We start from the raw sequence: 13,254 nt of genomic DNA, 5'->3' as shown, positions 1-13,254 counted from the left end.
TTAGAAACTTTTTGGATTGTAGTTTTATTCTTTTAATGGTGTTAGTGATATTTTTGATCCTTTATGGCATAATGGACCTTGTACTATTTGTTCTGAATTAGTGTGCTTCAACTCCAAGCTTTGTTGATATGGAAGACACATTTTCTTAATTGATAAATGATGAACTAAAAAGGATTATCATGTACATTAAGAGAATCAAGGCTATTAGTCTAGAAAACTTATAACCTGGTTTATTATCAGAAAACACATTAAATCATATTACTTGTTAAAAAGATATTAAATTCAGTTTGAACATTCATTGTCTTACATCTACAGGAAGCTGGAACATTAAAATGAACAAATTAAATTACAATTTATAAGTAGAAAAATATACTCTAAGATTGATTGTGCAGCAAGTGTGTTAAAGCAGATTTCCTTAGGAACGTTACAGTAAGACTTGATCTAAAAAAATATATTTTTATTCAAGGAATTTGGCAACTCCCTTGAAAACAACACCTCCTACCCAACAATGTATTTTAAGTAAATAGCATGTGGCTTTAGTGATAGTGTTGTGTCTTATGTATTCATAACACACAAACAATGGCAATAAGAATGTTAGCATAGAATGGTAAAAAGGAACTCCACCCAATTATTAAACTTTATAACCTCCAAATGAAAATAAAGTGATTTACAAAACATTGGTATTAAATGTTCTGCTGACATGACGGACATAAGGCACATATTAATTCTGTTTTTGATGCGAAGTTGGTGTCCTTCCCCCCTTTTATTGCAGTGCACCCATTGGAAAAAGTGACTCCACCCTCTGCTGATTCTTACCTTAGCAGGCAGAAGGAGGGGGCGACATCTCTTGCTCCATTCAGTCTGGGAGAGTGGCATTGGGCAGTGACACCATAGTCCAGAGCCACTCTGCAAGCCCATCACTGACATAAAGGAGCAGCAACGGATAGCTTCACCCTTTCAGTGAAGCTATCCAGTGTCACCCATCCAGTGCTTTAGGCGTCCCCTAACCATTGGCTTCCTAGGCGATCGCCAGGTTCGCCAGATACTAGCGCTAGCCCTGACAGGTAGCAAGTGAATTGGAAGAGAGGATAGCCTGGATTTCAGTAGCCTTATTTCCTTCCTTAGATCTGATCTACAGACAGTCGGCAGAGCAGTGCAGTCACATTGCTTCAACAGTTTATCATTAATGCTGGGAAGAATCTGGTCTTTTTTAAATTATGAAGTTTAACCCAATTACATATCGGAATTATTATAGATACGTATGCTGAACACATTAATTTAGCATAAGGATTATTGGGGGAAACAAGCTGTGGTATGATTGGCTGTGCAAGAGAGTGTTCTGGATCTCCAGCTGGCATAAGATGCAACTGTGCACAAAAATATGATTAACAATGACATGTAAATCCATAGTACTATCAATTGCAGGATATAAATTTATATAAGTCAGATTCAAATACTGCAAGTTAATTTCACCACTCCTCTGTGTACAGAACATATCACGACTAAGAAACTATATTGAGTGACATTTGCAGTAGAAACAAAATGGCTGCCCCCCCCCCCCCACTAGAAAAAAGTGGTTGTCCTCCACAGTATTGTGTAGCTGGTTTTGCTAATAAGTATCTAAAGATTTACATAAAAATGATGGTAGAAGAACAATAAGGAAAAATTAGAAATGTTTTACTTGTACATACCATACCACCCAACAGTCCTCAAATTGGGTTTGATTTTCTGAACAAGTTGCGTGGTCTGGTAGAAAATGTATATATCATGGGTAGATTGGGTGTGGTTTAGATGGATCAAGGAGTGGCCTAATTTGTCCCAATTTCCTAATCATCAGGAATATTGAATAGTGTCCCATAGATTGCAAACTTGCGAGCAGGGTCTTCTTGCCTCTTTGTCTGTATTACCCAGTATTGTTTATTATTAATGTGTTTGTCCCCAATTGAAAAGCGCTACAGAGTTTGCTAGCACTATATAAATTAATGTTGATGATGATGATGTATATATTACTAATATTTCAAGGCAAGATGTCTGGAGTCACCAGGACAGTTATTGCACTTAGAATCAAGTTGTCTGTATAAGGTGATCCTCATATCTAGGTGTGTCTTGGCTTCCATTGTTAATGAGTCATGTGACACCAGCTTTATCTTAAGTACAAATGGATAGAATTGGGTGAGTGCTTAAGGTCATTCTTGCCTTTGGCAAAACACTGCCTGGAGAGCTGGCATAAGAATGGCTCTGACAGCAAAACATTTAAAGAAAATTAAAACAAAATTTATTTTCCTGGGTTTAGTTCCCTTATAACTCATTTTCAGATCACCAAAATCTTTACTTCTGTCATCATATATTTATTTATACCATCAATATAAATTAAAATTTGAACCCTTCTATAATCAGCTCTTAGGGAAAAGGCATATCTTATTGTTCTGAATCCTCTGAACTCCAGGCGGAACTCTGCGTTCACAAATATTCTGTGAGAATTCCCTACAGGACAATCATCCACAGGATGATCATAGCAGTTATTGACATATGTAGCAATAAATAATCAGTGCACAATGACATTGGTCACCTCCTATGTGTGTGGCACAACTCGATTAGGTTTGTATGCCGATGCGCTTATGTAGATGTTTGCATGCATGTCTGCCAGAACGCAAAGCTAAACAAATGTAGTCATGTGGGACCAGTGACACAAGATGGAAGACATAAGGAGTAAATATATTTAGTTGATTACTTTAAAATGTGTATATTCTACAGTCAGTTATTTCGCTCAATTACTGATATTTAAATGCTAGCTTACAGCTATGGCCTCACAAGATAAGATCGGGTTGTAAGATCTAGCTTCAAATTAGTATCTTCCATGTATCAACCAAGACTAACTCCTTCTCAGTTTGGTCCTGGGGTGTCAAAGAGGCCTGCAACACTTTACCTAGCATGGGATACCTTATGGTAGCTACAACAATATGACAGATTGTTAATATGTTTTAGGGATGTAATTGTAAAACTACACATTGTTATCTCATCCACTGATCAAACATCTATTTTCTGACCATCTTTTGCGTCCTCTCACCATATCACATGACCACTACCATCTTCTGACTAAATAGGACATTTTGGTAGACTGCAATTCATACAACTAAGTTAGCAGCTACTTTCTTAAGCAATTCATTGCATGAAACATTTAACATTCCAGGTCCATCTGATCAACGTGATCATTATTCATCAGTTTTTATGACATAGGCACTTTGGGAATTGAGGTCCATCAGAGCCATGGAGCATGACCTGTAATTCGGTTGAGTTTACTTAGCTGACAGTAAGCACAGGATACAAATCACACTGTAGGTCTAAGAGACCACACTTCAGCAGCATTTTCAAATAGACCAACACAAAAATCGCACTTCAAGGCATTTCCCAACTTAAAACTTTCTTGGCCAGCAGATAGAGGAAGTGGCAGTACCAATGAATCCCATCACTCCCTATAAATTCTGGAAATATTGAAAATATGCTGTGAAGTAGTCTCATAGGAGCAAATGATCTGTGTGCCAAGTCATGCCATTCAACGGTTGCATAGCAGGATGTCAGAATGCCGTCTACAAGTAGGGTACCATGGACAGTCAGTGGAGCATAAACCCCTGTCTCTTCCTGCATGGACACCTTCACCACTTTAGATGGTAGCAGCTGAGTGCCATTGACATAAATTTGAACAAAGTCCCCCACCTGGACACGATGAGCATAAATTGGCAAGAATCCAGCCAGTGGGTCTTTGGTTACAAAGAGTAAATGGTGCGGAGTAAGACGAAGCCTAAAGGAATGTCCTTCAACCTCAATAACAACAAAGGTGGCCTTTTTATCCAGGTCTTTGTGCAAAAACAGCAATACTTCTGTTGATGTCAATTGTCCTGTCTTGTCCGTAGTGAGGATCTTATCAGCGACCTGAATCTCAGAAAGACGTTTCTTTTGACCACTAACCAGGGTAACCGTGGCAGTGCCAGGAAAGCAACCCCCAGAACGGACAGCTAAGGAGTTGTCTGAAAGAGAACATAGACATTTGTCAGAACAATATGGTGGGACATGCGTGCAACAACAAAATGCTGAAATGTAAGTCTAATAACACAACGGTGAGAGAAAAACAGAATATGGGAGAGGAATATAGAGAATTGTGAAAATGGCTCTGCGCATGCATGACCAAAGGTCAGAACCCAGAGTTGTTAGGTAAGTGGGGGCATCGCTCGGACAGCCTTCTACCGCATGCGCTGTGCTGGCATAAAATTTTAACAAATAGTTGCAAATATAGCATACCTTATCCTTACAATAAGGTATAACGCTTAACGGGGGGATGGAAATATGGTCATTAGTAAAGATGCCCCTAAGTGAGAAAAATGTTATGGTATGAGACTGTGTGTGAGAAATTGTTGAGGTAGAAGATAAAAATGATATGTGTGCACAAATAGTACATAGGTAAATGAGAGAAGAAAAGAGGAGGCATTAAAGATTAATAAAAACAGAATGCTGAGAGGTAAGTGTATAAAAGAACACTAAGAAAAGACTGACGAGAGATAAGTGTGGCAAAAAATTTGTGTAAAAAGTGATACAATAAATAAGAAATAACTGTGATAACACAGTAATAAAAAAGGAGAGAATACAATATAAAAAATATTAAGAAGTAATTTAAGAACACACCAGTGAGATCTGAAGTGATAGATCTATACAATGGTGGGTGTTATGTAAAAACACAATCATCATCATCATTTATTTATATAGTGCCAACATATTCTGTAGCACTTTACAATGGAAGGTAAGTGTGAAATTGTTAGTGATGGTTGAGAACAAAGCCATGAGATGAAGTACACACTGGCCCGATGATTGCACGAAAAGCCTCCAATCAGACGACATCCGGCCGTTTGGTCAGATATCGTGTGAGTGTGTATAGTGACACGCTGAACTAAAGTCGTCCCAAAGTGCCGATCATCAATTCATTTGGTTGGTCGCACTGTTTAACATTTTCTGACCGATAACCTAACGATCATGTAGTGTGTATGCACTCATGCTCACGATCTCCATAGAGTTTACAGAGTCGTGTTTTTTTCAGCCGATGCTAGCGATGAATGTCCCAGTGAATAAATGTAGAGAGTGCTGTAGAAGGAATAATTCGTCTGTTTGCTCTGAGACAGAATGTTTTGTTTCAGAGTCACAGAAGCTAACGAAATTCCTTAGGACATGTGGACAGTTATAACTATGCGGTTTAATCAGTGTGACAATGTGACAATAATGAATGAATGAAGATTGTGCTGTCATATTCTGAATACAAGAGGACCAGATGAAGAGCACAGATCTGAAGATAAATCATGTCAGTGTGTATGCATGAATCGTCAGACTGATCGGACCTTCAGTCGTAAGTACAATCGTTTCAGATAAAATTCTTCACAGTGTACCTAGCCTTAGATGAAATACTCTACTTACAAGCAGTAGTTCTATAAAATGCTTTCATTGTTGTATAATTAGGTGACACAATGTTAAATATCAGTATGTAGTTACTCGCTTGTCTGTGACAATAAGAACATACAATGACATACTATATATTGTACAGTGTTTGCTATATAACATGGGTGCATTGCAATGATACATCTGCCACTCTTCTTATTGGTAATTGTACCACTGTCCAGTACAAATACATAGTGGATTGTAGTAATTATAAGAAGAGATCAGTAATCCCAGCACATGTATCACAAATATGCACAGCCATCCCCCAGCATGCACCTCTCCTCCTGCTGGCACTACGAGCTATATACCTCCTGAAATGGTACCTGCTTTCACAGAGACATGGATGTGTGCTTTGGATTCATAGTACACCCAGTCAAAACCAGCTTCTACGGCCAGGCGAGCCAACATGCCGTACTTGTTTCTGTCTCGGTCTGAGGTTGTGATGTCAAGCGCACGTCCTTCGTAGTGCAGGGAATCATGGGAGTGGTGTCCATCTTCATCCCAGCCTTCTGTCACCCGCAGCCTCACACCGGGCCACATGTTCATCACAGAGATAGCCAGAGCATTCACTCTATCCTTGCAGCGCTATAGTTATAAAGATACAACAGAGGTCATCATATGCAAATGTAAATAGGGACTATTTCCTTGGCCAACATGACAGATCTTAATCAGGATGATAAATGACATAATATGGATACCAGTGCCACTTCAAGAAATGAATTAAGTCTTGATAAAAATTATATTTCCAAAGTATGAGGAGTAACCTGCAACTTGAAACATATATCTATAATATTATTATTATTACCATTTATTTATATAGCACCAGCATATTCTGTAGTGCTTTCCAGCCTGAAACAAACAGTAATAAAACAAAATTGTGCATGAAGAAAGCGGACAAAGAGGTAAGGGGACCCTTTCCATACATTTACAATTTATAGGAAAAGAGGAGTTTGATACAACGAGTTAAGGTCCACAGATTACATACTGATCCAGCCAGATTGCAATGTGAAAAGTGCTTAATGAAGTTATATGATACAGTTAGACAGGAATGTTGGTCTGGTGGTCAGGAGGTTATTTGTATATAGAAGGAGAATAAATGTAAGTTTTTCCTGAACTATATAGAGGGGTAGTAAATGGGTAAACAGCCTAAAGAGGTTAAGAGAGTGATTGATAAGCTTTCCTAAAGAGGTGACAGCTCTCACGAGCAGAAACCTCCCTACTCTCTCACATCTGCACCTTCTTATGTACATATTATATATGATTTGTGTTTGTATGATTTGTTACACCAAAGCTGCAGACTCCCATTCTGTGCTCCACGGTGCACGCACACAGTTGTGCTAAACAATGATGATGGCGAGGATGATGATGAGGTGAGTTTTCAGCAAATGCTTTAAGGTTTGTAGGTGTCACAATATACGTAAGGGGTACCTGCTAACGTTGACGCAGCTCAAGTAGAAAGTGCGGAGTCTAACGCACCCCCTGGTCTTCTCCAGGAACCCCCGCAAGGTGGTATGGGTTTTTGCGGCAGGAGACGCGCAGGTCGCGGTCCTTTACTGAGCCGTATAGCGAGGTACAAGAGTGGTCAGATGAGCCGGTTCAGTAATGTGCTAGCTATGGAGGTACACAGGGAGGAATCCAGGTGAGTAGTCAAACAAGCCGGGTTGGTAACTGCCAAGGATAAACAATGTACAGGGAGAATCCAAATAGAGAGGTCAGGCAAGCCGGGTCAGCAGGGAACACAGGAGAGAGGGGTAGTCAGACTTAGCCAAGGAAACAACAAGGACGCTGGAGCAGGTTAGACCTAATACTGCCAGACTCAGACTTAAATAATGCAGGAGGCCAATAGGAACGCCGGCGGCGTGATGTCATCGGCCACCGCCGGCGATCCGAGTAGCATCCCATTGCCTAGCAACGGGACGCGCATGCGCAATAGAGCCGGCAGTTTGGCCGGAAGTATCGCGTCTGGCTGCCTGGCAACCAGACGCAGTGTGGGCAGTGACAGGCGGTTGTCCCAAAGGAGCGGAGGGACGGCGGCTGACAGTAGGCAATGGGAAAGTTTGATTATAGGAGGGAGGGAAGTCACATAATGGGCCTGATTCATCAAGCAACATAAATGCCAATACGTGCCGTACTTTGAGGAAAATTGCTCTGTGCACCCCAGAACTGGGCTATATACCAGTGAATGCAGCAACATCTAATTCATCTTCGAGAGCAAAAGACCCTTACTTCAACCTACGATTTCATGGGCAGAAAGGGGAAGGGACCGGGCGTATGCACGTAGTCAAAGTATGAACGTGCCAAGCTCGAGCGCACGCAGCAGCATCTGATTCAAGCTTTGGGCATCTCAAAGGTGCGTGTTTTACTGTCGTATCACTTGCACCAGCTGCAGGTCGGGTCTATGTGTTGAGTGATAGTGATGACGGTCACTTATGCATTATATAAATGTATTTTATGGCTAAAAAATAAGTTTTACAAGAAAAGTTTTTCCATTAATGATATTATTAACAGGTGACAATCATTGCATTTTTCATTTTTTTCTGTACATTCTTTGGGACGTAACCTGCAGTGTATTGTCTGTTAGAGCAGAGTGCACCTAGACATGTATTCAACAACATACGTATCTTTAGAGTCACTTCTAGTTGAATACAGATGTGCGTAACCCGATTTACGTTCATTTTAATAATAAAAAAACGTAGCCATTTATGTTCCTTTTGCGTGTCTTAGTGAATCAAGCCCAAAGGGTGCAACCATAAAAAAGTCCTGTAACCCTGCATGAGAGCAAGAGATAATTGCGGATGAAAGACTCATATCTTGGGCACAGCAGAAAAGTTGAGATAACTTGAGACAAGTGAAGAGATTTTATTTTTATTGGGCTTTATAAATTAGTAGAATTATTTTATTGGATTATGTGAAGTATAGGCAACCAATGTAATGACTGACAGAGCGGAGAAGCAGTAGAAGAACGTTCAGTTAGAAAAAAAGAGTGTACCCACTGCGTTCAAAATAGATTGTAGGGGGTGAAAAGCTGGTTAGAGAAAGACCACTAAGAAGGAGATTGCAATATTCAATGTGAGAAAGTATGAGTGCATGAATTACAGTTTTTGTAGTGTCTTATGTGGGGTATATATTCTGAACATCTTTCTTAAGCTGGGTACACACTACAGAATTTTCCACCAATTTTTTATGCCAATCGACTTTACATGCAATCGATGGTCCGATCCCTCGGTCCATGGACTGCATACACACTAGCCTTGTTTTAGAAGATAAAGGGAAGAGCGGACTTCCCTTTAGCGACTTTTTACAGCCATGTTGTCATGAGCAATGATTGCAATTTCGTACACATCGGTCGGAATTTTATACACACTATACAACGGAAACGAGAATGGAGCGAAAATATTAAACGGTACGACCAACCAAATGAGGTGACAATCGTCCATTTGGGCAGACTTTCGACCATCATGTCACTACACACACTGACCCGACTTTTGAACGAGCGGTCGTATGTCGGCTGATTGAGCCGATTATTGGACGAAAACCGTGTAGTGTGTACATAGCTTTAGATATATGTAACAGGATACAGATTAGCAGGGAACAAAGAACATTTCTGGGTCAAGGATAACACCTAGGCAGCGAGCTTGAGGGGTAGGGATTATTGTTTTGTTGTCAACAGAAACAGAGATGTCAGCAAGGTAGCCTATGTTGACTAGTGGAAAGATAATTAGCTCATTGTTTAAGATAATGAGTTTGACGTGGTTATAAAACATCTAAGGTGAAATAGCAGAAATACCATATGCTCTACAATTTTGACATTCAACTACTATGCTTTAAACCTGGCCACATATCGTAGTGTGTATAAGACCACTGATCCTGAAGGCAAATGGGGTCAGAAGATGACCTCATCTGACAAGAGTTTGTGGTCATCATCCAACTGAGCTAATTGCATCTTGACAGATTTGCCCAATGGGCCCGAACATTGGACAGCCAGATAATTTAGATTCCACCACATGTGTATATACATTTTGTGGGCAACAAAAGGGCAGATTCAATTAGCCATGAGGTTCCATAGTGACCTCATGACTATGTTTCTGGATCTAAGTACCACAGTTACGCTAATGAATAACCTCATAGGGATGTGCACAAGAACCTTGCAGCATCAGCCACAAAGAGACATATCTCCACTGAGCTCAACACTTTATCCTAAAGAACCCAAAACAAAACAAAAACTCTCCATAATTGCACTTCAACAGCTCCCTGCATCGACCTTCTATCCTGTGTGTTTTATGCCAGTACCATGTTCTGTTTTAAGAAGAAAATGGCCAATGTCTACTTGTAAGAATGCATGCTACAATTTGCTACTCTTACGATCATGGCCGATGCTGGGTTATCTATCAATCCGCCTTGAAGCCACATTCAATGCTTCAGGGTGCATGCACAAAAGAGGTGGCACTGTACATGCCTGCTCCTCCATATCGGTGTGCTTGCTCCAATGCCCTTGCTGACATGGCACCCAATAACCTGACTGCAAAAAAACATTTTCGTCACAGGCACGCAGGACGGGCGCCCTGTAGCATGGCACCCTCCTCCCACTATTACCAGACTCACCACGTTCCTCCAGTTCTGCACTTTTCTCACTGCTGGGGATGTCTTTTACTGACATATATCTCTACTCCAAAACACAAGGGGCGACCATGTGTCCTCGACAGAACCTTACACTGATTAGATCATCAGACAATTTTTGGTAATGGTCAATAATGTATTTATACACACTGGGCCCGATTCATTAAGGAAAGTAAAACAAAAAATGAGTACGTTTTCTCCTGGACAAAACCAGGTTACAATGCAAGGGGTGCAAATTTGTTTATTATTTTGCACATAAGATAAATACTGGCTGTTTTTCATGTAGCACACAAATGCTTGATAGCTTATTTGTACCTTGAAATTTAAAGTTTATTTAGGACATGCCCTACCCCAAATATTAATCTGCCATCACATTTTCAATTTACCTCCCACTCCAATACAACATGGTTTTGCCAAGGTGCAAAGTTACTATTTTTTTTGCTTTACTTTCCATAATGAATCAGTCCCAGTGATTCTCCCTCAACCATCTATTTTCTAGTATTCTCCTTAATCATATATCCAGCACAGTCTTTCCTCATAACCGAGATCTTCCACACCCATTTTGATTAGTACCGTTCATTTATAAGGTGCCACAGTGCAGAAGAGCTGGGAAAACAGGGTGTACGTGAAACAGGGTCATACAAGGTAGATAAAAAAAAATACAGATATGAAAACAAAGGGAAGTGATGGACTGTTCATGAGAGAGGTTACATAATAATTACACCTTTTCACTTTAGCTGCCATCCTGTGCATAATATCCAGTTCTTAGTAAAATAGCACAGAAAACTGATTGATTTGCATATTCAAGGGGAGGTCTCACCAGTGCTTTATTAAAGGGTTTAATGCTGCATTACATGTATGTTCCTTTTAATGCATGATAATATCCTGCTGGCTCGGGATGCAACAGATAAGATAGGCAGTACATTCTATTGCTAAATCTATGATCTATCTATGATCTAGAATTATACCTATGTTTTTTCCCCATCATTGATTCACCCAGCTATGTTCCAACGAGGGTGTAAGTTGTTAGTATATTTTGTAGGCGTCAAATGCATAACCTTAAATTTATTAGTGGCGCTATATAAACAGCTGATGATGATGATGATGATCCACATTAATCTCATTTGTCATGTAAACGAAGGGTTACATGAGTGACTAAAGCTGGGTACACACTACCGGGTTTTCAACCAATAATCGGCTAAATCAGCCGACATACGACCGCTCGTTCAAAAGTCGGCTCAGTGTGTGCAGGGACACGATGGTCGAAAGTCTGCCCAAATGGACGATTGTCGCCTCATTTGGTTGGTCGTACCGTTTAATATTTTCGTTCCAATCTCGTTTCCGCTGTGTAGTGTGTATAAACTGCCGAACGATCCACAACAGTGTGTACGAAATTACAGTCATTGCTCACGACAACATGGCTGTAAAGAGTTGCTAACGTGAGGTCCGCTCTTCCCTTTATCGTGTAAAACAAGGCTAGTGTGTATGCAGTCCATGGACCGAGCGATCGGAACATCGATCACATGTAAAATCGCTCGGCATAAAAAGTTGGTCGAAATATCTGTAGTGTGTACCCAGCTTAAGAGAGGAGCTGTCCACTCCTTATACAGGACAAGGCTGCCCTTCTATTGTGCCCATCTGTTTCCTTGTCTCTCCTCTTCTGTTGTCTTTCGTACTCAGATAGACTGATTTACACTCTATCTTTTATTATTGTCTCTTATATAATTATCCCAATCTCTCACTCCCCTATTGAGCCTTCACTTGTTCCTCTCATCCTCTCCTTGCTTGTTTATCTATATACTCACAATGCTTTCTCCTTTTATTGTATGAATCCATAAAAACAGTGCATCTTTTACACTGCAGACTGATTGATGCTTACTGCCCTATGAATGTGCTATGCCCAAGTCATTTGGTTGGTGCCCATCCTCCGCAAAGCACCCACGGGCACAGTCAGTTATCTCTGGTATGCCTTCTCAGTCCGTGCCCAGGGACAATTCCACATTTCTCTGAGACTGGTCAATGAAACGGAGATGTTTCATTAGAACAGACTTGTTCCCTACTACAACCTATATATATTTCACTTGTCTTTACACCGGCTGCCAGCAGATTTTATTAAAGGCAACACGTGTACTCAGCTTGTATCCCCTAAAAAACAGCTGTCCATGTGTTAACAAAGCCTCTGTAAACCAGGGTACCACAAAGAACCATTTAGACAGCTCTGTGCTATAATATCGTTTTACCCTTATATATCCAAATCCAACATTCATTTATTAGTAGTGCTGCTTTGTAGAGAGAACAAAGGCAAAGACACATAGTAGTGGATTAACTTTCATTTCAATTGCTTATATTAATGCGTGTGTATATGGACAGCCATGGTAAAAAATAAATAACTCAAATATATCATGAAGAGGAAAGTGATGAAGCACAAAGCCATGCCCTTGTCTCCCCGATATAGTGGAAATACTGCTTTGGCCCCATTGTGCACTATAACATGCCATAGGCATGTTAGGCAGGAGGGAGGAGCACAGCAGTGGCGGAACTACCATTGTTGCGGCAGGTCCGTGCAGCAGGGACCGCTGTATGGTAGATGCAGAGAGTCAGGGGCCCTGGTTCCCTCCCCTCTGCACCGGAGCCCAGACCTCACTAGTTCCGCCTCTGGAGCCCATATCAGGGTCACAAGTGTGCCTTGTTTTGTGGAGCTGTGCAGAAATAACATTTCATTTTGTGGAGCAAATTACAGTAACGGTATTTTCCAGGAGGGCGTTGCTTGTCCACAAAAGGACTTGAATTCTGCGGAGATCAGGTCTTGTTCTTTACTATTAATGAGAGAAAATAGTTCCCGTGCACAGTGCACCCCTCATACAGAGATAACTAGCCACAGTCTTGTCTACAGCCCATACGTGAGAAGCATATGTATCACTTTCCAGAGTGATCCGAGACTAATGTGTTGTGCGTTTCATGCTTTATCATGTACTGCTGAGGGGAGCTTGTCCTGCCCATGTCTTATGTAGAAAAGAAACATGATGTTAGAGTTGAACATGGCTGCACAAAGGTGTTTTATCCAGCCAGAAAAACACAGCATTCTGATGGTCACAAATTACTATTTCATCACTGTGGCAGCTGAGAGGACAGTAATTTTGTTTTTCACCCTTTGATAAA

The 13,254-nt window shown here is 40.7% G+C and overlaps 1 protein-coding gene across 1 annotated transcript in view; it reads right to left on the bottom strand.

Moving 5' to 3' along the window:
- Positions 1-291: 291 nt before the first annotated feature.
- The window catches only part of DHH (desert hedgehog signaling molecule), a 55,099-nt gene continuing 42,136 nt past the window's right edge, over positions 292-13,254 (bottom strand). The window contains exons 2-3 of the mRNA XM_075199630.1: positions 5,802-6,063; positions 292-4,025 (exon numbers count right to left, since the gene is read on the bottom strand). Of these exons, the coding sequence (XP_075055731.1) occupies positions 3,397-4,025; positions 5,802-6,063 (891 nt within the window). The 3' untranslated portion in view covers positions 292-3,396. The remainder of the gene's footprint in view (positions 4,026-5,801; positions 6,064-13,254) is intronic.

The sequence above is a fragment of the Mixophyes fleayi genome, chromosome 2 (genome assembly GCF_038048845.1).
Source record: "Mixophyes fleayi isolate aMixFle1 chromosome 2, aMixFle1.hap1, whole genome shotgun sequence".
In the NCBI taxonomy this organism is placed as follows: Eukaryota; Metazoa; Chordata; class Amphibia; order Anura; family Limnodynastidae; genus Mixophyes; species Mixophyes fleayi.
This window is presented reverse-complemented; position numbering and strand designations above follow the sequence as displayed.